The sequence below is a fragment of the Staurois parvus genome, unplaced genomic scaffold (assembly GCF_062004578.1).
Source record: "Staurois parvus isolate SC_StPar_1 unplaced genomic scaffold, SC_StPar_1.0 ptg000437l, whole genome shotgun sequence".
Lineage (NCBI taxonomy): Eukaryota > Metazoa > Chordata > Amphibia > Anura > Ranidae > Staurois > Staurois parvus.
This window is the reverse complement of record NW_028318233.1, coordinates 4,434,174-4,460,234: the sequence shown is the minus strand read 5'-3', so window position 1 is coordinate 4,460,234 and position 26,061 is coordinate 4,434,174. Positions and strand designations below refer to the sequence as shown.

Below are 26,061 nucleotides of genomic sequence, written 5' to 3'. Positions count from 1 at the left end.
CGGACATGGCTAAAGATTGTAAGGGCTATGTAAGATCCTGTATCACCTGCCAGAAGAACAAACCATCAAGGAACAAAGTTTGGGGTCTGCTGCGGCCTTTACCGATTCCTGAAAGACCTTGGCAAAGAATCTCGCTGGATTTTATAGTCAAGCTTCCACCATCACTAGACCACACGGCAATCCTTGTGGTCGTGGACCGTTTATCCAAAATGGCACACTTTATTCCAGTGAAGAAAATTCCATCGGCAGCCGAGACTGCGCGGGTATTCATTCGTGAGGTTGTAAGACTGCATGGGGTCCCCGAAGATATTGTCTCGGACCGAGGGGTCCAGTTTACGTTGAGATTTTGGAGGGCATTATGCAAAGCCCTGGACATCAAATTGTCCCTTTCCTCTGCGTACCACCCTCAGACTAACGGACAGACCGAAAGGACCAGTCAGACCCTGGAGCAATACTTGCAATGCTACACATCTTTTGCTCAAGATGACTGGATGCCACTTCTACCCCTGGTGGAATTCGCGTACAACAACGCTTGCCATTCAGCAACGGGGCAGTCCCCGTTCTTTTCCAATTATGGGTTTCACCCTGTCTTCCTCCCGGATTTGGTCTCGGAATGCCCAGTTCCAGCAACACAAGATGCAGTAACGTTTTTTTCCACAAACAACAAAAAACTACAAGAGGCCATCAGTCGGGCCCAAGAGGACTACAAGAAGGCATTCAACAGGAAACGGAGAGGAGATCTGGTGTTGCGGCCCGGGGAGAAGGTTTGGTTAGCTACATCCAATTTAAAGATGCTTTGCCCTTCAAAGAAATTGGGACCTAAATTTATAGGCCCCTTTTGCGTTAAGCGGATGGTCAACGAGGTGGCTTACGAACTTGTCCTCCCTGACACACTCAAGATCCACCCGGTCTTCCATGTGTCCCTGCTGAAACCAGTGATCCCAGATGCCTTCCCAGAACGAGAATCCAGACCTCCGGAGGCCATAACGGTCGAAGAAGAAGAAGAATTTGAGGTAGAAACAATCCTGAAGTGCCGAAGGAGGGGGGGCCAGACCCAATTCCTAATCAAATGGAAGGGCTATGGCCCTGAGGACAATTCTTGGGAACCAGCCCATAATGTCCATGCACCCAGACTTGTCCGGAGGTTTTTTTCGTGATCACCCGTGGTGGAGAGATCGGGTGGGCATCCGGAGGTTGCCCGTAGGGGGGGGGGGCAATGTCAGGGATCCCCTCGATCCCCGCAGCGATGGTCCCGGCGCAGGCGCAGTGGGCCGCCCTGTGCAGGGACGCGGGCACTAGGTCCGGGCCGGCCGCGGCGTTCGAGTTCGCGCATGCGCAGTAGAAGCCGCGGCCGCCCGCTGGGCACCAATGGCAGTGCAGGGCGCGATATTTAAACGGCCCTGAGCTGTCATTCAGTGCCTTCTGGTCTTACCTGCATTCCTGATTCTGCGAACCTGTGCCCTGTGAGTTTTTGACCCGGATTGTACCTGACCTTGTCATATTCTCCTGTCCTGACCCTTGCTTTGTCTGACCTCTCTCCTGGATGCCCCCTATTGGATCTGACCTGCTGTTGCTGACCTGGCGTGTGATCCGACTATTCTCTGCCCGCTGTCTTGTACCGTACCGTCCTCTCTGTTACCGACCCGGCCTGTCTGACCTTGCTCAACCATCCATCCATCCCTCGCAGTGGGGTCTTCAGACCTCCTCATATCAGACTCTTTCCCGTGGGAGCCCTCGGCGCATACCACTACCACTGACGGACGTACCCAGTAGCCACGACCTGGTCTCGGGGTGCTCCAAGTCCATCCCCACCATCAGGGGCCCTGGTGAACAAGCACTCTGGGACTTAGATTCCGTGCGCTGGGGACGCCTATTCAGTGGAGTGCTAGTGGTACCGCCGGGCGGTCCCTTACAGATTCTTATTAACATTGCATAGGGTAATTGATCAAATATTTTTTATCCACTTATTAAAAAGCATTTAATTGCAAACAAATCATGGTGTGGATATGGAAATGGAAAGAGAAAACAATGTTAATCAAAAATGACTATTGAATGGACAAAAATTTTTATTCATTGCCACCACTAAGCCAGTAGTAATGAAGGTTCAAAAAGTGTATTGTGCCTAATAGCGGAGTACACACAGGTGTGCTAAAAAGGGACACAATACTACCTCCATACTGAATGGTGCAACTGCTCTTGCTCAGTGTTACAACACCCCAGAGTACCCCTTCTCTAGAACATTTACAAGGCCATAACAAAAGTTTGTTAATGAACATCCTCATAGGCATAACAATGGCTACCGCCAGGCAAACTACCTTCAGTTTCTCCTTCACTGCAGACACAGGTGTGCACTTACCTTTTTGTTAAACGTTTGTTTTTAGCTTGAAAAATAAGGATACACAACGCTATATCATGCTAAAGCACCCTACTATATACTCTCCTTAAGCATTGCAGTGCCCATGAATATATAAATCAGTCATACACCAAGAAGTGTCACAAACTGACCTTTTGCTTCAAAATGTCCACAGGAGTTTGGTGTGCTTTGAGTTTCTTGTTTTTCAGTAGCACTTTTTTCCTTAATTGCCAAGGAGAAGGAAGCATGGGGTCATCAGAGAAATCACTCTCAAAAAGAAATTTTGTCACCAATTTCTCACCAAACACAGACTAAAAGAGAACAGAATGGTACAAAGTGTAAAAATGTACTGTATAAACACAAACAGGGACACTACAAAAGCAGCCCCAATTTACCTTAAAAATGTCAGCCATCTTTCGTTGCTGGGGTAAGGAACAATGATTCTCTATGGAGAGTATAATTGGCATGTCAGAATTAATGAATGCATTGCGGTCAATAGCTTCTATTACATCCTGTTAAAAGAACACATCTCAATCACATTTGAGACAAAAAACAAATCTCTTCAGCAAATTTTCAAACACATATAATAATCTAAGTGTTTCCATTATATGTTCTATATCTATGTCCAATCTTTTATCTATTATATGCACAGTTCAACAACCCCCTTTGTTGTTCCCATCAAAATAATTTTAAAGATACTCACCTATATCAACTGTATCTAACAGTGTTTTTTTATCTAGAGTATAAAATGGTTAGAACATCTGTCAAGTTGCTGTCTAAGGCCCTGCTGGGGAGATGCATCCTCTGTATTTGTCCTGGGGACCACTGTCACCAGGATTGAACGTGAGGGAACATTTTTTTATGTTGAATAGAAAGAAAAGCTTACATGGTGACACTTGTTCAGGTGGCAACTGTCTATGAAAAGAATTCCCACACTTCTAAGATATCTCCTCTCACTTTGTGTTGCGCTTCAATACAAGAAATGAAAGAAAATCTTCCCATTGGGACATAGACAGCAGAAAAAAAAATTGATGGATTTCAACCATTTCTTTAACCATTCCGCTAGCAAAAAAAGTTTTGGCGATATATATATTTTAAAGTAAGAATAGGAAAACAGTCACTTCTCCTCCCCTAGTATGTGTTTGGACATTCAATATTACCCTGGAGTTCCAGTTCCGCTTAAATATTACATAAACTTCACTAAATTTGATGCAGGCAATGTTTTTATATGGTGTAACGATTCAACATCTTTACTGTAAACTTTACATGAGGAATTTCTTTAAAATGTATTTCTGTGGTTATCTGTATTGCTGTATGACAAGTACTTTACCTTAAAGGGAATTTTAGTTGTTAGTGTGTGTCCATGATATATAATCGGCATGCCATCATCCCCATCCCAGCAGTCCAATTCCACACTTCTGCAGCCTTGTAAAAGAACCTAAAGAAACAAGTACATCTTTTGTTCAAATAAATTGAAGACACAGAATTCTGTTAACAGCAAGTGTTTTATTGTATAAACATCATTGTACTTTTTTCAACTTCACAATATAGCTTCCATTTCAGAAAAGTGTTTCCTGTGGGAAACTTTAAATTTAGAAGAACGGGTCAGTCAGAGTGTGTCAAAACAATATTCTAGGAGAAACATTTTTCTGCCATAAACAAAGCTTCAGTATAGAATAGAAAAACATTTTCTCTTTTCTGCCTATTCTGGATGATTTCCAGTGTACTACATTTCCCAGTTACCTCATCAAAACTGTAGAAACAATATTCTACATTATGCCAGATATAAATGTTATCTGTATATAATTAAGATGATGATGTGACTGGGCAGGAAGGTGGAGTGTAGAGTTAACATAAATACTGAATAGCAGTGGACAACTAATAGCAAAGCAGTGAGGTAACACTAAGTGGCTACGGTTTTGCAAGCTGAAATAATTAATGAAATTTTCACCAGAAACTGAAGACATAATATCTGTTTTCACTAATGCTTGCAGCCAAGTCATAGCCAAATCTTTACATTTAATTTGTGCAACTATCACTATGCATTGGGAGCAGACCCATTTAGAAAACCAATACACTGGGTGACTTTCTGGGGGAGTAGTCAACCTACTTTGTTGCATTTTCTAATGTGACTGATTAAGCTTCCCAGGTACAGAAATGCATGAATGAGCAATATTTGTATCAAGAATGGATTACTTGGCACTTGGGCAAGAGTAAACTGCATATGATACAGGACAAGAGAAAGAGTAAATAGACAGGTACCTGGAACCTAGATTTGGCAATGATAAACCTTTAAGCTAAAATACAAAACAAGATATTAGCTGCAGGTTTGTAATTATGCCCATAATAGGGTCAATAAAAACAAGCATCACTTGCAATTAACACGGTGTTTCCTTTGCCTGTAAAGATATTGTCAGGGATGCAGGCATCCAGCAAGGGTGGAGATCAGTGGGCTGTACCTTAAGGAATCAGGAATTGGACTGAATAAGGTTAAAGCGGAGCTCCACCCAAAAGAGGAAGTTCCGCTTTAAAGACTGGTCCCCTGCTCCCAGTAAAGATTGGCACCTTTGGGGAGAAGGTACCCGAAATTGACAGGTACCCGCTCCCACTTCCACTGCGATTGCCTAGGCGATCGGAAGCTGCCCTTATATACCATCCAGCAGTCCACATCTTGTGCAGCCTAATTATTTTTACAGTCTAGCTGCATGGAGACACTTGCTGGATGCCACCGGAACTACGTCCTTCGATTCCAGAACAACAGTGCCACCAACATGTGACCCAAGTAAAGACAAGTCTTGACAGTTCTTCTCCCCCTGAGAAGCGGCCTCCGGACACTCCATTTCGACTTTAACCCGAAAGTCCTTGTGGGTGCAGGATAAATCCCAAAAAGTTTCCCCTCAGTGTCTGAGGACTCTCTTGCACGCTTCAGACCAGTCTTTTAACCCACTGGAAGGCGTGCTACCCAAGCCTGGTAACTGGTTATGTGCCCCAACCGCCAGAGTCTAGAAGCTGACTGCGTACACCGCTGCCAGTGTCCAAAAGCTGTCTGGGTTCCCCACAGGTCGGATCCCTGAAGAGGTGCAACATCTGAAATCTCCATGCCCTCAATGCAGCACATGTCCCAACGCTGGGACCCCAAAGGCTAGCTGACGGCCTAACACCTGGCCCATGCAATTACCCTGACGCCAGGGTGCCCCATTGCAACGGGACCTTCAAAATCTGGTTTGACAGAAACTGCCCCACCCTCTAACAGCCACATAGGTCTACCCAAGGCAAGGGTCCCCTAATGCACCTGGGATTGCAGAGATACCACCTAGGTCAGGGCAAGGGTCAGATGGAACTCTGCCCTTTCCCAGAAGGCCTCTACTACTGGGGCTTAACTGTAGAATGCAGTCCTTACTTCCAAAGTGGGAATCTAGACTATAAAACCTTGGCGCAACAAATGGCTGCAAGAGACCCAGGAGGGGCAGCAATCGGAATATTTGACCATTTGGGAAGCCCATACCAGGCATGTGAAAACTTGGAGGCACAGCAAAATTAGACCCAACAGTGGGTGAGACCTCAACTGAAGACTAACAGGGTAGTGAGCAGAAAACCATCAGAGGCAGACTGGGCAGCAAGCACAGGAGCATCAAGAGGCAGGCTGGGCAGCAGGCAGGGAGCATCAAGAGGCAGGTTGGGCAGCAGGCAGAGGAGCATCAAGAGGCAGGCTGGGCATCATGCAGAGGAGCATCAAGAGGCAGGCTAGGCAGCAGGTAGAGGAGCATCAAGAGGGAGACATGGCAGCAGGCACGACACCATCAGGCTGGGCACGCGGGAGCAGGACCATCAGGCTGGGCACACGGGAGCAGGACCATCAGGCTGGGCACGCGGGAGCAGGACCATCAGGCTGGGCACGCGGGAGCAGGACCATCAGGCTGGGCACGCGGGAGCAGGACCATCAGGCTGGGCACGCGGGAGCAGGACACTCCAGCTGGGCAGCAGGCACAGCATCAGCAAAATCAGGTGGGTCATCAGGTTCAGGACCGTCAGAGGCAGGCAGGCTGTTGGACACAGGACCACCAGAGGTAGACGGAACATTGAGTACTGGACCCTCAGGCTGAGCATCAGAAACAGGACCCTTAGGCTAGGCATCAGGACCCTCAGGCAGGGCATAAGGAACAGGATTCTCTGGCTGAACAGCAGACACAGGACCACTAAGCTGGGCATCTGGAACTGGATCTGGAGCCGCACAGGAACACTAAGCTGGGCATCTGGAACAGGACCATCAGGCTGCGCATCAGGAACAGGACCCTTAGGCTAGGCATCAGGACCCTCAGGCTGGGCATAAGGAACAGGATTCTCAGGCTCAACAACAGACACAGGACCACCAAGCTGGGCAACAGGCAAAGAAGCATCAGAGGCAAACTTGACAGAGGATAGCATATCACCAGGCAGATTTGGTAGCGGACAGCATGGCACCAGTGGCAAAATGAACCCCGCTGGCAAGCAAAGAGGCAGGTTGTACCCCGTCAGTAGGCAGTATAGAAGGGGACTGGATCCCATTAGTAGGCAGCATGCCATCAGGTAGGGTAATGGTGAAGGGATCAGGGAGGTCCGCTTAATTAGCCAGCAAAGAGTCTATGGAGCCAAACTGGACAGTGGACAGGGAACAAGTAATGCCAGGCTGGATAGTGAATGACCTATTGTTGAGGTTAAGCTGGGTAGCTGGAACACAGACTGGATGCAGGGTGGCTTAAAAAAAAAGGACGAGGGCCCCACTTGGTTGAATGAGGCAGCCTGTCCAAAGGATGGATGGAACTCCTAAGAAAGGCTTGCATAGATGTAATTGTCATTGGATCTGGCCTGGTTGCTCAGAATCCCAAATATGAAAAGGCAGAAGGCAGGATTGAGGATAATTTAGGAGTGGACTGGCCCACAATTGAAGTAGTGACAGGAAGGTCTGAAGTAGAAGGTTCAATTAACATGGGCTGGACTGGAAAGACAGGTGTGATGGCAAGCTTGACTGGAGCAACTGGCATGGTGGCAGGCTTGACCTGACCAACTGGCATAGTGGCAGGCTTGACCGGAGCAGGCAGTGTGGTGTCAGGCTGAACTGGAGCAAGTTGCATTGTGCCAGGTGGGAACAGAGCACCTAGCATCGTGGCAGGCAGTACTGGAATTACTGGCGTGGAGGCCTACTGGTCCGGAACAACATGCATGAAGGCAGGAGTAGACAGAAGCAGAATTGCATGGGTTAGGAACATTTTTTTTTTTTTTAGGTTTGGACACTGGAGTGATTTCAGTGCTCTGAATAGATTGTGCAGCAGATGGAGGAGTGAAGGCAGCACTGAGAGATTGTGGAAAAGAAGAAGCAGTTACAGAGGAGGATTTCTGGGGTTTGCAAGGGACAATGGAGTAGTAGGTGTTTTCACTGGATTAAATGCAGGATATGTGCAGCTAATGGAGACAGAATACGAACATACAATTGGAAGCAAAGTATACTGAACTGCAGCTGTGGTTGCTATGGGTAACAGAGAGGGGGATCTAGAGGCAAGTGGATTTGTGCATGTTAAAAGGAGAAGTATTGCGAAAGCTCTTTCGGCTGTACTTCTCCTGTGGATCACAGGTGTACAGTTCGTTCTGCACTCCTGTGACCTGGTTTCAGCTGACAGCGGGCTGAAGCCTGACGTCACGCAGCTAGTCCAGGCTAGGGAAAGATCCTGACTTCAAAGTTGGGAGCCAGCCCAAAGTCTGGAGTGATGCCCGGTTCAGCCTCTCAGTGAGCCAATGAGAGCCTGAGCCAGCCGTTCCCACCCCCTCCACAACCCAGCGCTCCAGTGAGTGCGGGAGATGGGGGTTGGGGGGGGGGGGGCAGAGCAGTCAGCGGTGACTGTGAGAACTCAGCGATCAGCAGTCATGTGATTGCTGATTTCTCACACTTAGAGCTGGCGGGGGACAGATGCTGCATCCACCTATCTAAGTAGAATTGTGTAAAAAAAAGCCCATACTTCTCTTTGAACTGAAGCTGAATAGGATATATCTGATCAGGCTTGGCGGAGGGGCTGAAAAAAACTCAATTTACAATTCACTTATCTGACTAGAGAATGTATTGTATTGATACAATCCAGCAGAGCCTCTCGTGAATATATCGAACAATGTTCAAGGAAATAGGGTTTATCATCTTCCAATAGCCACACCAGAAACTCCACCTGAGACACACTAAAAGGAGCAGAATAATCATCATCACCCTTAGGGATACTAGGCAAAGCCAACTCTGCACAGATTTGAATGAGTGGCTGAATTTCTCTGAACAAAACTCTGCCCTGATCAGCAAGAGAGAGAGAGAGACAGATGGATGCATTCAAACAACTGTTCCCTAGACTGCTCTTTCAAGATCTGGCGTCAATATCCCCTGTCTTCTGTTACAAGCAGTGCATAATACAAAACCTCCTCAGAATGCATCTTGCAGCAGTTAGCAAATGCCTAGGTGTAGCCGATCTGACTCTTAATGGCTTCAGTATTATGTCAGGGATGCAGACATCCAGCAAGAGTGATCAGATCAATGGATTGTACCTTAAGTAAACAGGAATCGAACATAATAAGGTTAAAATAAGTTTATTAAGACAAATTACACACTTCCAACACCAACATCAGTAAATAATAAACAACAATGCAATACAGTTTGCTATGGTGGCACTTAAGCAGGCGCGTGTCTTCATTAACACACAGAGCTGTGTCTCGGTCTCTCCCCCTCCTGGTTGGCTCACTGGCTGTGATTGACTAAGCCAATCAGAAGTGAGAGTCTCCAGAGAACCGAAGCAATCAAGGACATCTCTGGACCAAGAGGGGGCTCAGGTAAGTGTTGGGGTGGGGTGGGGTGGGGAGGGGAGGGGGGGCTGTTACACACAAAAGGTTTTTTTACCTTCATGCATAGAATTTCTGGATAAAGCAGAGAAGGGTGGTGAGCCTGTCTGTGGAGAATGTCTGTGTTCCTTTTTGAGAGATATTTCCTCACTCAAAAAGGAAGGACAAAAAGGAAAATCTCCCATTTTGGAGACTTCTCTTTATTTCCTTTCCAGATAAAGGGTGCCAGGCAGAGCAGGAATAGAAGAGAAAAAGCAGGCAGTACTTAAAACCTAAAAAATATCTACTTTTTCTGCACTCCATATCCAAAACTAATCAAAATTTTGGTTTAAAGCTGAACTCTGGCAGTTACACATAGTGGAGACCCCCCCTGCACTGCAAGGATTAAATGTTTATTACGTTTTGGGATAGTAATACTTGCTGTATTCCTTGCTCTGGTGGACTGGTACCCTGAAGCCACTTCTCTAAGGTGCTCTGACTGGTTGTCACATGCTGACATAGTCAAATACAATGAGGGACCAAAAGCCTTGCATTTTATGTGAGGATGGTGAGGGCCCACCAGCAACCCAGAGCACAGGAGAGAAGAGGGCATTCAAAGCAAGGAATAAGTAAAGTTTTGCGGCATATTTGTCTATCTATAGACTTCACAAGCATTTAACTCAGTATGGGTTTGGGGCACACTGCAAGGGTTTTTTTGTGTAATTGCCAGAGTTAGACTTTGAGAGTGATAGCACTTCAAGCAGCCAGAAGCACTTATTATTTTTCATGGAGATTTTCCTATACACTGGAAACAAGATCATGTGTTTCAATGCCGGGACAACTCACATGAGGAAAAACAAATATCTCCCCACCTGTCATTTTTAGGGAAATATCTGCCTATCTATGACCAGCCTAAAGAAGCCTAGTCATCAGAGAATATTTAAATGATTATGGTCAGATGAAGAAATGTTTGTCTGCAGGCCCTCTCAGAAAGAAACAAACTTTCCCTGCCCAGTGTCTTTACAGGAGGAAGGTCTTTTATTTAGGACAGATTTTTTAAGACCATTTTACTGCTGTTTTCCTGAGAAAGAATGTCAGTTGGGGGGTTCTCCAGAGCACTCCATACTCTCCTTAGGAAGAAAATGTACATTTGCCTAACACAAATGTAAATGTTTGTTTGTGTAATGATCTTTCATTGGGTAGCATGCATGACCTGCATTTCGCTGACTATATCTTTCCAACAAAAGATATTTTTTGAAATAGCATCACAGTAAATTAAATGTAACCTATTTTGCTAAAGTATTAGAAAGACATGAACAATTTCACAAGCTTCTAAACAAATGACTCACTGCTTGACCATTCAAGTAAAAAAGCCAACAAACTACAACTAAGCTACATCACTGCACTAACTGCTGTGCCGAACCGTTAAAATTTCATGTGTATGAAGGCAACATATAAAATGTTTTATTATTTTTAAAATACACTTTAGAACCATCATTAAATTTCCTACCTGACTGTACAGCTCTACAGAAGACTCCCCTTTCAGCTGGTGTCCAGTAAGATATGTATTGTGAGAAGATTCAATAAAATAATATGATAGGGGGAAGTGCAGATCATCTAGATTTATCTGAGACTCATCATTTCTTGAAGCAAAATTATCTTTATCCATCAGAAACCTAAAAATATAGAGGAACATTAGCAAAAGATACAATATGAATGTGGATATACCCTAATAAATATGTATTGAAAAATGGGTGACTACCTTGCAAACCCTTCAAATGACATCAGTCCTTGCTGGCGCATACTAATGCTCGGCTCAAATTTCTTTGCAATTAAAAAATAAAAAGGTAAAAATAATTAGTAAACGAAATAGAATTCTAGTGTGACTTTGGCGTTCTGCATGTCAATTGGTTGAAATCTACATATTAGCTTTACATGGCAATATATTTGTGAATAAACTTAGTACTTATACTACAAACATACAGTGTTAATTTTCTATATGCCAAAAACATTCCTCATAAAGAGACAAGACAGTATTTATTTACATAGCTCAGAGAAATTTGTAATCTTTTCACAAATTTCCCATTGGAAAAATTCATACAAGTTCATGGCTCAGGGAACCTTAAAAAACAGTCACAACTGGCACTACAAACAATTTAGTTTTAAATTAAGATAGCAGTTCAGGCATCATTGTGAAACACAGATTTGTCCCTTATTTATCTGTACTTGGGCTGCCTAAATAGCACTTTTTTTTTAGTTTCAGGGTCAAAGTTCATCTGAAGTTTGACAATTCCTACTTATCAACTGCCTGACCTCAAACACTGCTCAACCCCTAAGATCAAAATGTTCTTAATTCTTTTTATACAGCTCAGGCAAATAGGTAATGTTTTGAAAGATTCACATAAGAAAAATTAGTTAATGGCTCAGGGAACTTTACGGAAAACCAGTTGCAACTGGTCCAATTGAAACAATTATTTACTTCACACTTTCAGCAGTTAGGAAGCATGTGTGAAGTCAAGTAGTTGACAGGACAGGAAATGTCAGACTTCAAGTGATCTTTGATCCAGACATTCAAGTAGAATTCCAGGGTCAATCTAACTAAGCTTAAACCTGCTCCCACTTCCGCTCTAAATCCTATATTAACTACTCTGTAGAAGGAAGGTGAGCAATCAGGTCCGGTCCTGTGATCATATCCCAGCAGCTGGCTTCAGGGGAGAGAAGGGACAGCGGACAATGTATTACCCATTGTGTAAACTTATGGGTGATGTCACCAACCAGACATTCCAGCCATTGTTGATGCTCTCTCCTCTACCCTAAAGCCAGCTACTGGGAAGATCAAGTGACCGGACTGCAGCACCCTCAGAATGGGTAAGTATAAGCATCTTCCTTTCAAAGGGTAGTTAGTATAGGGGTTAGGAGGGGGTGAGAGCAGGTTTAAGCTTAGTTAGATAAATCCTGGAATTCTACTTTAAGTATCAGGCTCTAAAACGTTAAATAAGGGTCAAATATATAACTTTCATAAATAGGGCTGCACAGTTAAAATAATTTATGAATGGATATTCATATTTTTGCATTAGACTAATCATGACTGGTTTGCTTCCCTAGGTATTGTCACCTACCTGAGTTGTAGGAGCATTCATACACACACTAATCAGGATGGAAGCACATTAAACTACCAGTATGTCTTTTTACTGAGAAGGTTAATCCGTACAAAAGCAGAGAAAATAGTCAGAACCCCAACATTATAAAGATAATAGTGACAACTGCTGCTTAGCCATCATCAATTTATCTGTATTGAAGAATCCACTGATCAATTAAAGTAAGAGTGACAGCAGTGCTATGGAGCCCTTCCAGTTGTACCCCCAACATTTGTTATGTTTTTGGCATGGTGGTTTCAAAATGCATCTGTTTGCTAAATTAACATTTTCATCCTTTCAGCTTCTGAAACAAAGATACATTACTACTGATTTTGTATATTAAAAGATCAGTAAAACATACACACTTAGTTTATCTGAATACATATACTGATGACACTATACGCCTGACTTAAAATTCCAGTGTCAACATCAACAGTAAACATGATGAACTGCAGATGGGATTGTTTTATGACCAGCAGTTAAATTTGTCTAAAGGAATGCAATTCTAATCATAACTAATTTATTTCTAAATCATAGCAGAAAAATTTGTACGGATAAATTATAAAAAATCTGACCTGAATAACGCTGAGGACTTCATCATACGTGTAGTGCTCCCCTTGGCAATTGACCAAGAAGTCATTAAATTGTTGTATTCCCAATCCAAATACACCAAGTGAGGTACTTTCTACGCCAGTGCCATTGGTAACAATACTGGCAGCAGCAATAGCATCAGAAATTTGTCTCTGGTTTTCTGACAACTGCTGTCTGCTGCAAATGAATAGACCCAAGTCGGATACATTCCTGGTCAATAAATCTACAACACAAAACAAGATACAATCAGATTTTCAGCTAATATCTGTTGTCTTACTTATGGGCTGCTGTGCAACAATTGGTGCTATTTGTTTACATCACAAATCTGAAAAGTCAAGTACAACCATGCATCCCCATTCTTGACTATATACTGGCCCATCATGATACTAACAGAGCTGACCAATTGGGAGCATATTCTAAGCATGTAAACCACTGGTGTGTCATGTTTATTTATACGTTCTACATTTCTGCACAAAAAATACATGTAAGAAAATTGTACACTTTTTTCCAGAAAAAGTAGCCATCCATTTCAAAACAGTTGGACCAACCCTTTTTCACTGGCAAGGCCATGCTCCAGTGATATTAAAGGTTTGTTTGTTTTTTTTAATAACAAACATGTTATACTTATCTTCTCTGTGCAATGGTTTTGCACAGAGCAGCCTCAACCGTCTTCTTCTCAGGTCCCCCGCGGTCACACCTGGCTCCTCCACCTTGACCAGTGCTCCCGATGGCAAGCTGTTTGCTTTGGGAGCACTGGTACATGCTCACTTTTGTGCCCCACTCTATGCATCCATAAGACACAGAGCCATGGCTCGGCCCCTCCCCCTGCTCACTGGCTGTGATTGACAGCAGTGGGAGCCAATGGCTCCCGCTGCTGTGTCTCAGCCAATGAGGAGAGAGAGACCCAGAACAGCCGAGGCTCCCATGCACATCTCTGGATTGAGAGGGGGCTCATGTGAGTATTAGGCGGGGGGGGGGGGGGCTGTGGGGGTAGCAGGACACAGAAGGTTTTTTATCATCATGCATAAAATGCATGATGGCAAAAAACACCTTCAGCCTCTAGAAAGAAATTAATTTGCGGGACACAGCAGGACAATTCTGATTTAACATCTTGTCCACACTAATATGGTTAAGTTCATATACACAGTATGGGGTAGATTTACTAAAACTGGTGCACTCAGAATCTGGTGCAGCTGTGCATGGTAGCCAATCGATTTTTAATTTCAGTTTGTTCAGTTAAGCTTCGGCAATAAATCTGGAAGCTGATTGGTTTGTATACAGAACTGCACCAGATTTTGAACTCATTTTTGTAAATAACACCCTATGGTCTAAATAATAGGATCACATTGTCTTGAAAGCATAAGCCCTTTACATAGACTACAGACCCTTTTTTAGGGGCAATGATGAACATGAAAACAATGTGCATCAATTTATATAATTTCAGTTTATAAATACCGGTAACAAAGCTTGCAAATTCAGAATTATTAATTTTTTCTCCAAATAAGGCAGGACATTTTCTCAAGCCAAGGCCTAAATAGTTTTGTTCTAATAAGAAATCCTATTTACAATGGTTGTTGCAACATTGCCTTACATATAGTAGATATACTTTGAATTCTTGTAAAAAAACAAATTGTAAAAATGAGGTATATATCATTATGATATTAATTATCATGCAGACTCCCTACACTAATACTGCCCAAAATGTTGTCGATTTCCTTCATGGCCACCCATAGTGACTGTTCATGCTGATGTGAGGATACTGTGAGGCTGAATTACTAAAAGCACATAACCTGTGCACGTTGTAAGTGCAGCTGCACTTTGCAAGGGCATTTTGCTCCAGAGCTTAGTAAATGAGGTGAAGCTTCACTTTGCAAAGAGTACCCAATCAAATGGAAGGAAAGTTTAAAAAAAAAACATTTTTGTTTGCACAAGATATGATGATGATGGAAGTCAGCTGAGCTTCCCCTCATTTACTACGCTCTGGAGCAAATAGCCTTGCAGAGTGCAACTGCATTTGCAAAATACACAGTGTAATTGCCTTTAGTAAATAAACCCCAATATGTACTTATACAGCTGCCCCTAGTATTTGTACTTTCTGTAGAAAGAATAAATTGACATAGAAAAAGTTTGATCTAAGTAATATGTGAAACAATTCAGATGTGTATAAAATTATCATAGTAGGTGGAAATACTTCTTGCCAAATTAGAGAATCAGACAGTCCAGTCTAGAAGACAAAAAGGGGTTTAAAGGAGTTTTGAAGTATGACCTTCATTTGGCAACATTTAAAATTGCTCTGTAATTTGTAAGGTGATTTGATAACTTAATTTAATGGAATTGTTTTACTCTGTTTTCTTTCTTTAATTAGTGAGTAAAAACAATGTTGCATGTACAAACCTAGGTCTGGCTGGACTCCGCTGACATTTTCATCAATTGTCAAATTTGTGTACAGTGGAATGGATTTGGAACCCAATCGGTTGCAGGCAACAGCATATACATCAAAAATATCTTTAAGATCTTTCCGGCTTCGTACACTACAAATAATAAGAAGGATATGGTGAAATCAATTACATCAGTCACATAGAATGTTCTATCAAAAGTAAACCTTCCAACCATTTTCATCTCTAAGAGCCTGTTCATATAAAGTATATGCGGATTGGATGTGGTTTGAACCACAACCAAACCACATGACATGTGAAATAACATTGCTTCCTATGGTGCCTGTTTAAATATGTCCGGTGCACTGGCAGTGTGGATTCAGTGTGGATTGACAAAGAGTCCTATCCAATTTCTGAGCAGTGCTTTTCGGTTTAGGTGTGGATTACAGGCTCATTGGTTTCTATGGGAACCGTTTGTGAATCGCACGTCATGAGTTTGGGAACACGATTTCAGACTGTTTTTTTTCCTGATCGTGCTGTAACCCTCACCTGAACCGCTAAGAACATTCTCAGCAAGTGTAACAATGCCAGTTGCTGTTGCCAGAAAGGCAATGTTCTTGTCAATTCCTGTGAGCCGGACAGGAAATGAAACAAACAGTCTTATCTTTCTTATGTAAACTGCTTATCCTATCAACCCCTATGTAATTGAGATGAAGAGAGGCAGCCATGTTTGTAGCCCTGCCTTGACAGAAAATGTGTTACTTGCAGGATTACCAAGTGAAAATGAAGGACAAAAAGCTTCTAAAAATACATAGAATGTAGCCACATCGGGTAAGCTGCAATATATTACACTTTGTTTTGGGGTTTAGACACGCTTTGAGAGTGCCGTTACTGGCCAGAATTGTGCTCTCATTGGACAAAATGACAGCAAGTGGGTGGAAATCTAGCTATGGGCATTAAGCACCTAGTAACTATGTGACTTTCCTGCAGAAAAGGAGGTTGCTCTTAGCTGAAACATTTAACAGTTTAAATAGCTAACATGTTTGTCTTTCTTTAATAAAGATCAGTGATCTGTACAAAGTGAAAGCAATCATATAGATTTGATTAGACCAACAGCAAATTAAGTTCTCTTTATATTTAATTCATGGCAATGAAAACTCCATCCAAAGCAAAAAAAATTGTAAAGGTTTTTGACATCTCAGCTCTTAAGAATTCTAGACATAACCAACTATATGTTTTCTCTTTCTCCTACACAGCCTCAAATTGGTAATAAACCTAAAAGCAAACATTTATTATAATGCAGCTTACCAATTGTTATATGTGATGGCTGCATTATTTTTCTCTGTTGAGGCTCCATTTGCCTTTATTATTTATTTCAACAGAACGAGCTATCCAGCCAATGTAGCAGCTAGAAGGTTGAGACAAATCATTTACTACTATCAGGGGTGCTTACAATAATCGGCTTTTATTTACAGTACGTAAAACCTTTATAGCAAAAGGTGGGAAGCTGTCAGCCAGGGAAACACAGACAAATGCCTGGTTATATGTGTCCCCGCAAGGCGGTTAACTTCTGGGTTACCCTGGTCCAGGACGGGGCTGTCACAGCCACCCAATGCGTAGTTAGGGGTCTGTATGCACTCGCTAGACAGGCTAGGGTGACTATTGGATCTAGATTATCCAGCCTGCCGCCCAGCCAGGCTGTTTATTAAAAAAAAAAAGAAAAAAGGGAAAAAAAAGCTAGGACTAACCATAGGCGGTGCTGTGTTCTTTTTTCTGCCTAGTGTCCTATTCCTGACATTATCACTATAACTCAATGGCCAAGAGTTATAGAGAAAGACCGTTGCTGCAACTGCTTAAAAGTGGTAGCTGAAGTTTGGCTTCAATTTGTCATTGTATCTAAATCTGCTAATCAGGGCAGGGTTTACATCTCAGGAGCCTATAGGCAGAGAATTCTGAAGCCCCCCCCCCCCCAAAAAAAAAGACAGTAAGATCAACTTTTTTTCTTGATAAAATATGTTTATATAAATATTTTTATATGTGTAAAGGGGAATGCTGCGGACTTTAATGTAAAGGGGAACACTGCGGACTGTGATGTAAAGAGGAACTATTATGTAAGAAGGAACTCTGATATAAGGGGAAGTGTCTGGTTAGGAGTTCCCCCTACGCCAGAGTCCTCCTTTACATCAGAATCTGCAGAGTTCCCCCTTACAGTGAAAGGGTGACCTGATTCTGATTACCAATGCCCCCCTCCCTTACAGATTCTGCAGAGGTCCACTTCTACTGCAGGGCGTTAGAGTGAAAGCGGCCTAATTCATCATGGGCATTAGGGTAAGGAGAGAGAGAGGGAGGGAAAGGGTTAAAGAGATATGGAGGAGAGAGGGGGCAAAAGAGATATGGAGGAGAGAGGGGGCAAAAGAGAGGGGGGATAGAGGGGGGGATAGAGGGGAGAGAGAGGGGGGGATAGAGGGGGGGAGAAAAAAGGGGGGGGGGGGAAGGGGGAAAAAGAAAGAGGGAAAGAGAGAGAAAAAGGGGGAAAGAGAGAGAGAAAGGGGAAAGAGAGGGGGGAAGAGAGAAAGGGAGAAAAAAGAGAAAGGGGGGCAGAGAGATATCAGACGATGCCATTGCGAACATCATACAATAGATGGATACAATGATCCCATCCATTACAAGAAGCTCCTCCATACATGAACACAGATACATTTAAAACGATGAGAGAGATACGGACGTGGTGGCACCTCTAGGAAGGGCATCTGTAGGCTCATCCCTACAGTGCCTATTGAGAAATCCAGCCCTGCTGCTAATACATCTAACACTCCCCTCCCCTTGAATGACAATGCTGCTGTCCAAAGGTGTCTCTGGGTGCATTTATCCAGAGTGTAGACACCCTAATACAGGAGGTGTGTTACTGGTCATATCACCAAGAATGTTACTGGTCATATCACCAAAAAAGAAAACAAAAGGAAAAAGACTAAGAAATTAAAACGAATGCAGCTACCACATTTATGGATTGGTAAGCTGCAATATATTGCATTTTTGGCTTGGGTTTAATACTGCTTTAAAATTCTTTGGACTCATGCAAAACATCCTACAATAACCCCAAACTAAAATTACCTGAAGGATTTGAAGAGCTCTACAAACTCCACAAAGTTCATGCTGCTATCAGAAACCATAAATGACTGAAAGCCTTTCATTCCACCCTTAATTCTTCCATGCCAACTTGCACTACTCCACGTGCTGGAAAATAAGATGATTTTACAAGTGTTTTATTGCAGAACAACATGTGCCAGTTTGAGCATTTGAGAAGCGCCTTTCTCCACTAAATCAAATAATTTTAATAAAGTTTAATGCTTTGATTTATGAAATAAAATATACAATCATTTTGTGACTCTTGGCAGATCTGTAAAAATGTGGAAGGTAGAACAATGTACTGCCAGGAAGAGGCTTAAAGAAAAATCCTACAATGATTTTATGGCCACAGCAAAACTGCAGTGGATTTAAAACATTTTAAACAAGAAAAAGTCAACATGGACATTTAATATATTTATGACAGGTTTTACATTGCACTGACGATTTACACAAGCCTTTACATATCCACTTTAAGAACAGGCCTTTTCTGGCACTTTTTGTTTACATATAACAATCAGTATTAACATTATATATATTTTAAAGCAGAGGCACTAGAAAAGAAGTTAGTGGGTTTTGCCATTTTTATGTCACATGGTATTCGCGCAGCAGTTTTTTAAAACTTTTTTTTTGGGAAAAAACACTTTTTTGAATTTTTGAACAATAAATAACCCATTTTTGGTATAATATAAAAGATGATGTTACACCAAGTACATAGATACTAAACATGTTAAAATTACTGTCCATGATCTGACATTCGAGGCAATACCTCACATGTGTGAGCCAATTGTTGTTTGCGTGCATGACCGACGCGTGCGGTCGCCTTTGCACGCAAGCACGGGGGGACGGGCACATTTTTATTTTACACTGTCACTTTAAAAAAAAAAAAATGATCACTTTTATTGCTGTCACAAGGAATGTAAACATCCCTTGTTGACAGGAATAGGCATGTGACAGGTACTCTTTATGGAGGAATCTGCGGTCAATAATACCCCAAATTCCTCCTCTGCCCAAGATCGGTGTAATTTAATGCTTTTCATTTTTAAAAATGGCGCTGTGTGTTTCCAAGTAAACCAGAAGAAATGTCAGGTCAGGTACATAACAAAGCTGAACAAAGCCGATCCGGTCAACGGTTGACCTGGCTGGTCGATTGGAACTCCCGGTGAGATGGGAGATCCCATTAAAGCGATAGACGCCCCCTCCGACTACTTGTAATAGCAATCAAGAAGCTAGTTAGACCATCCGCTTTAAAAACTGGTACTGGGATGATGCCTACAGCTGCAGACATCATCCTGGTATAACAGCTCAAACTTTAGCAACGTATGGGTACATCGCAGGAGCTGAAGTGGATATACTGCACATTCACATTCCTTGACCTCAAAGAGCTTACAATCTAATGTCCCTAACCTCACATGTATAAATTACACATACTAGGGCCAGTTTAGAAAACAGGCAATTAATCTACCAACATTTCTTTGAAATGTGGCAGGATACGGGAGTATAGAAAGGAATACCATGTAAGCACAGGGAACACAGACTTACTCCATGCAGGTAGTATCGTGGTTGGGATTCAAATTGATATCCCAAGTGCGAACCACTAAGCTACTTTGCTGCCCCTACTAGAATAGCATGTCATCAATTAGTATAGCATGTCACATAATATAAATTAGTTTCATCTTGTATATCTTACGCAGTTGGAGGTTTGTTGGAGCTGGACAGGACAGGTGAGGATGCGGGCCGGATAGGCGTGGTTGTCCCTGGTATTACATTTGTAGAGCCAGAGACTGATGCTGAGTGAACTCTCCGTGATGGAATTGTATGAGATGTAGAAAATCCAGAAACTGTATTCTGGTCTGTCAAAGAAGAAAAAAGAAAATCAAAGAATGTATGTTATTATTATTATTATTATTAGAATCTTGATGTGATCTATTGCCAAAAATATTGGGACGCCTGCCTTTACACACACATGAACTTTAATGGCATCCCAGTCTTAGTCCGAAGGGTTCAATATTGAGTTGACCCCCCCTTTGCAGCTATAACAGCTTCAACTCTTCTGGGAAGGCTGTCCACAAGGTTTAGGAGTGTGTCTATGGGAATGTTTGACCATTCTTCCAGAGGTGTCTTTGGGGGGGTCAGGCACTGATGTGGGACAAGAAGGCCTGGCTTGCAGTCTCCACTCAAATTCATCCCAAATGTGTTCTTTCAGGTTGAGGTCTGGAATCTGTGCAGACCAGTCAAGTTCCTCCATCCCAAACTTGCTCATCCATGTCTTTATGGACTTTGCTTTGTGCACTGGTGTGCTGTCATGTTGGAACAGGAAGGGGCCATCTCCAATCTGTTCCCACAAAGTTGGGAGCATGAAATTGTCCAAAATGTATTGGTATGCTGACGCCTTAAGAATTCCCTTCACTGGAACTAAGGGGCCAAGCCCAACCCCTGAAAAACAACCCCACACTATAATCCCCCCTCCACCAAACTTTACAGTTGGCACAATGCAGTCAGGCAAGTACCGCTATCCTGGCAACTGCCAAACTCAGGCACATCCATTGGATTGCCAAACTGAGAAGTGTGATTCGTCACTCCAGAGAACACATCTCTGCTGCTCTAGAATCCAGTGGTAGTGTGCTTTACACCACTGCATCCGACGCTTTGCATTGCACTTGGTGATGTAAGGCTTGGATGCAGCTGCTCGGCCATGGAAACCCATTCCATGAAGCTCTCTACGCACTGTTGTTGTACTAATCTGAAGGCCACATGAAGTTTGGAGGTCTTTAGCTATTGACTCTGCAGACAGTTGGCGACTTCTGCGCAATGTGCACTTCAGCATGCACTGACCCCGTTCTGTCATTTTACGTGGCTTACCACTTTGTGGCCGAGTTGCTGTTGTTCCCAAGTTGCTTCCACTTTGTTAGAATACCACTAACAATTGACTGTGGAATATTTATTAGCAAGGAAATTTTACAGATGGACTTATTGCACAGTTGGCAACCTATCATGGTCCCACCTTGATCTCACTGAGCTCCTGAGAGTGACCCATTCTTTCACAATGTTTTTAGAAGCAGTCTGCATGCCTAGGTGCTTGATTTTATACCCATGTGGCCATGGAGATGATTGGAACACCTGAATCCAATGATTTGGAAGGGTGTCTCAATACGTTTGGCAATATAGTGTATATAGTTGCCCACATTAAAGGAGTAGTATGGGTTTTAAAAAAATATTTATACTCATCTAGGTGGATGCAGCAGCGATGTGATGCTGCATCTATCCCCTGCCGGATCTAAGGCTGAGAACTGAGTGATCAAAGACCACGGATTGCTTACTTCTCAATTTTCAGTGAGCAGAGAGCCAGTCTTCTGCTCTCTGCTCTGCCCCTCTAGGGCTCACTGGAGTGGTAGGCTGTGCAGGGAGTGGGAGTGGCTTGCTCAGGCTTTCAGCTGCTCACTAAGAGACTGAGCCAGCTGCTAGTCCCGGCATCTGGGTGGATCCCAATCATATGGTTGAGATCTTTTCAGAGCCTGGACTGGATGAGTGACATCAGCTTTAGAATGAACTGCACTCCTGTGATCCCCAGAAGTACAGCCAAAATAGCTTTGGCTATGCTTCTCCTTTAAATCATGCCAAACCAATAAGTTCTCTTTAGGAAGTGCTGTTCACTCTTATTCTAATGGATACTTTAAATATTCTTGTGATCAGCAAGTAAAAGGGGCTCTGATCATTGAAGCTTTCATGTTGTATAAAGCGGTCTGCATTTTTCCACGCCCACTCAATGTTTTGGAAATGCTATACAAATCAAACAATTCATTATTTACCAGTATCTATAGGATACACATTGTAAATGTAGGATACACATTCATAAATACAAACAGATTAAGATTATAAAACATTGTTGCCTTATCTGTCAACTCCACATATTAAATCCCTAAAACAGAGATTGTATCCTAAAGTTCCAGACTATGATTAGTTTTATTTCCTCATGTCAGACCTGGTTCTTCTTGTTCATCAATTTCAGGAGGATCTGAGCCGCTCCTGCTGCGGCTCTCTTTGTAGCTTCTGCTTTTTCTTGTTGCCATCTCATCATCAGCAGCCTCTCCACTTTCTCCCTGGTAACATATAACACAGGTTACTGTACTTCCTTAGTTTACAGTATAGGGTATTTTTTAGGAGAATTTACAGACAAAAGGTACATTTAAAGGCAATGCTTAGACACAATTAGCATTACAAACTTTTTCCCTATAACATACAAATCTTCACCCTTAAAGTTCTGTTCCAGTGATTATATTCTTAATTGTTGCCATAAAGTTATATTAAGAGTGAAATACCCAACTCTTCATGGAGAAAATGCTACTCCAGGGTCTCTATAGCTCTGGCCATATATATGATTGTGTATGTTTTGTCACATGTTCTCTACTGAAAAGGGAGAATCAGCCAGTCTGAGCTTTGATCCTCCTCTTTGCCAGAGATCACACGACCCAGTACTTAGATTATAACACAGAAAGCATAATTTTCTCCATGAAATATCAGTATACAGACCTGTGTATTTTCAAATGTAGTCACACAGCAAGACTGTTCAGATGGATTTATATTAACAATTAAGTAAGGACCACTCTAACCACACTTTACTACAGACGTAAACCAAAAGTTGTTTTAAATGCAAAGGAAGAAAACATGCATTACATTTTTGTTAGATATATAGACAGGTTATTCAATTACTGGCGGTACAAATAATCTTGAAAAAAATATGGTGTCTCCTTTCTATACAAATCCCAAAAATTGTACAAAAAAAAAAAAAATCAGTTGTAATGAGGAAGAAATGGAAGGTTACAGGATAACATCTTACATAGTTTACATTAATGCTAACAAAGTGAATAAGGAACTGCAAAATGTTATACCCGCATAAGAACTTTCTTCTTTTTCTTGACCGTGTTCATTCCCAGTGTATTGTTACGCTGCACATTTGGTTTTTCAGTGCTTTTGGTTAATGTTCCCGTACTTGTGTTTCTAGTGCTCCACCGCCTTCCCCCAAAAAGCTCAACAGCCTGTGCTAGTGTTGGTCCTTCAAATCTGTTATCCTCCTACATGAAGCATCCATGAAAATGAAAATAGACAACATATCACAGGAAAGATAATATAATATGCAAAATAAAAAACAAAATAGTGTTATTTCAAATGGAACATTAGCCCACCTCTCTCACTTCCTCCCCTCCCTCTTGCACCACCATTATGATGCATGTGCAGATGTGCCAACTAGCTCTATCCGGCCTTTGGGTCCTGGCTGAACCCACTGGCACAGCTGTGCATGTGCAGGTGCCTTTCCACACATGCACAAAGATGGAAGGTTTGGGTGTCCCATGATAGCTGTCATTGCGCATATGCACAAATCTCACCAAGTATTATCAATTAGCCCCACTAACTAAATACCACGCATATCAAAAAATCCCTCTTTGGGTTATGATAGAAGCAGCTGATTGTGATCCACTCCATATCAGTAACCTCTTCTGACTCCATCCCAGACAGAACATATGTTCAGAATCCAATACTGGAAATCTCTCAGAGTATGGAACAATCTTAAATACTCACGTGGCCTTCTTTCCCCGTATAACCATCCAATGTCACTCTTTTGCAATCCAGCATTCCCTTTGGGCATAAAAATTCCTGTTGCCTTTAAATAATGGTTCAAACTAGGTGCCATTTATGATGGTGCTTTAATAAATAGGCATGGAATAAAATCGTTCCTGTTCTTCTCAAATGATAAGGTATTTTGTTACTTCCATATCAAAAATGTTATCACTCAAGCATGTTTTTACCAGATGACACTCCAACCTCATAACTGTCTGAACACAAATGTATGCAAGACCTGCACTCCCACAGTATGATTTCACTAGCCCCACAGGAGAACTCACCCCCTTTTTATGCCCAGAAGTGGAGTGTAGACCTGGGCCAAACTTTACAAAACACAGACTACACCTAAATTTGGTTGACAGCAAAGTCTTGCTCACATAATGCACCAGCAATAGGATCAGTCCATAAAGTCCTCAGAAGGTGGTATCTAGTGGCCAATAGAATCACAACCTATGTTCCAGGCTATTCCCTTTTATAGGTTGTGGCAGAATGGTACCATGGTTCAATACAAGGTGGTCCTGTCCCATAATGATTCGATTCTGCTCCCTAATATTTGATAAGATTATAAAACAGGTTGGAAACATTACAATTCCACAAGCAAAGTAACATTTCTTAACCTGAAGCCTATTGATCTGACTAATCTGCAATTCAAAATGGTTGTCTTTGCGCTTACAGCCACTGGACAGATAAAAGCTAAGGCCTGGAAAAGTCATACTCTCAGAATAGCAGAGACCAGATCCAGAATTACCCAGGGTAATGCTCCATGAGAGGATTAAAACCAAACTCTCAGACACAATGACAACATTTTCAGCGATATGGCAACCTTGGCCAGATCAGTTTCTACCCCATGACTTTAACACACAGTTTCTCCACCAATAGTGAGACAGTGACCGCAAACTGACTGGATCATTATTCCCCTCCACTTTTTCCTCATAGTCCACTACTCCCATCCATATCCTCCAATTCCCTTCCTCCTTATAGCTCACCAGTTTAATCAATGCCAGATCCCCCTCTCCTTTCCCCTTTCCTATAGTTTTCATCACAAATCCTTTAGACTCTTTATTATTGAAAGGCCATGTTACCTGTATTTTGTTGGTCACACATTTTTCTGCCTGTTTAGCTATATCTCACAATCCGCACTGACTTTGCAAAAAGTTTTAAAACAAGAACTCTCTGTTCACCTCTGTACCCCAAAACCCATCTGTTCACCCCTGTACATCAAACCCCCTGTCTTCTCACCTCTGCACCCCAAATCCCTGCATGCTTACCTCCATAACCCAAACCCCCCTTCTCTGTTCACCTCTGTACCAGAACCCCCCTCATGCTCACCTCTGTAACCCAATCCCCCCTTCTCTGCTCTCCTCTGTACCCCAAACCCCCAATGCTCTCCTCTTTACTCCAAATTTCCCTTTGTTCACTTCTTTACCCCAAAGCCCCTTATGTTCACCTCTGTAGCTCAAACCCCCCTTTCTGCTCACCTCTGTACCCAAAACACACCTTCTCTGCTCACCTCCAAACCTCAAACCTGTTGGCACACCTTTGTTCTGCTAAAGCCAACCCCCACCCTTCCTTCTGATCCACTCTATGCCCTGCTTTCCTCTGACCAGAGCCTCTGAGTAGGACCGCTCTTCCATTACAATCCACAAGGTTGTGGGTGGTGCCGACCAAGTGGAGCAAGTGCTGCCAGGCAGACAAGGGACATATGGCTGCTGTAGCTTCGCATCGGCTGTCAGTTGCACAGTAAAAACCTAGGGCACTAAGTAGAATGTTGTACACACCCCTTCTTGCACTCAGGTACTGCACTGTAGGTGGAGACGGAGTGCTCAGGACTCATGAAGCTGCCTCCCCCATCCACTGCACTTCAGTGAACTGTCCCAAACAAGGTTCTGCTGGGCCGATGTACATTCAGTAGAGTGGGAGCTCGGTTGGATCTGATGTTTCTCAACCAGGATGCAAGGGCACTCCTAAGGACCTCAAGTGGCACCCCAGTTGAGAAAGGTTGCCCTAGGACATGAGGTGTATTAGGTATACAGAAACT

The 26,061-nt window shown here is 42.8% G+C and overlaps 1 protein-coding gene across 1 annotated transcript in view; it reads right to left on the bottom strand.

Annotated features, from left to right (window-relative positions):
- PLCE1 (phospholipase C epsilon 1) overlaps positions 1-26,061 on the bottom strand; it is a 596,448-nt gene that overhangs the window by 160,890 nt on the left and 409,497 nt on the right. Inside the window, exons 9-19 of the mRNA XM_089687781.1 lie at positions 23,294-23,476; positions 22,387-22,504; positions 20,095-20,257; positions 18,393-18,515; positions 15,301-15,437; positions 12,891-13,129; positions 10,941-11,002; positions 10,689-10,854; positions 3,684-3,791; positions 2,749-2,865; positions 2,506-2,664 (exon numbers count right to left, since the gene is read on the bottom strand). Of these exons, the coding sequence (XP_089543907.1) occupies positions 2,506-2,664; positions 2,749-2,865; positions 3,684-3,791; positions 10,689-10,854; positions 10,941-11,002; positions 12,891-13,129; positions 15,301-15,437; positions 18,393-18,515; positions 20,095-20,257; positions 22,387-22,504; positions 23,294-23,476 (1,575 nt within the window). The remainder of the gene's footprint in view (positions 1-2,505; positions 2,665-2,748; positions 2,866-3,683; positions 3,792-10,688; positions 10,855-10,940; positions 11,003-12,890; positions 13,130-15,300; positions 15,438-18,392; positions 18,516-20,094; positions 20,258-22,386; positions 22,505-23,293; positions 23,477-26,061) is intronic.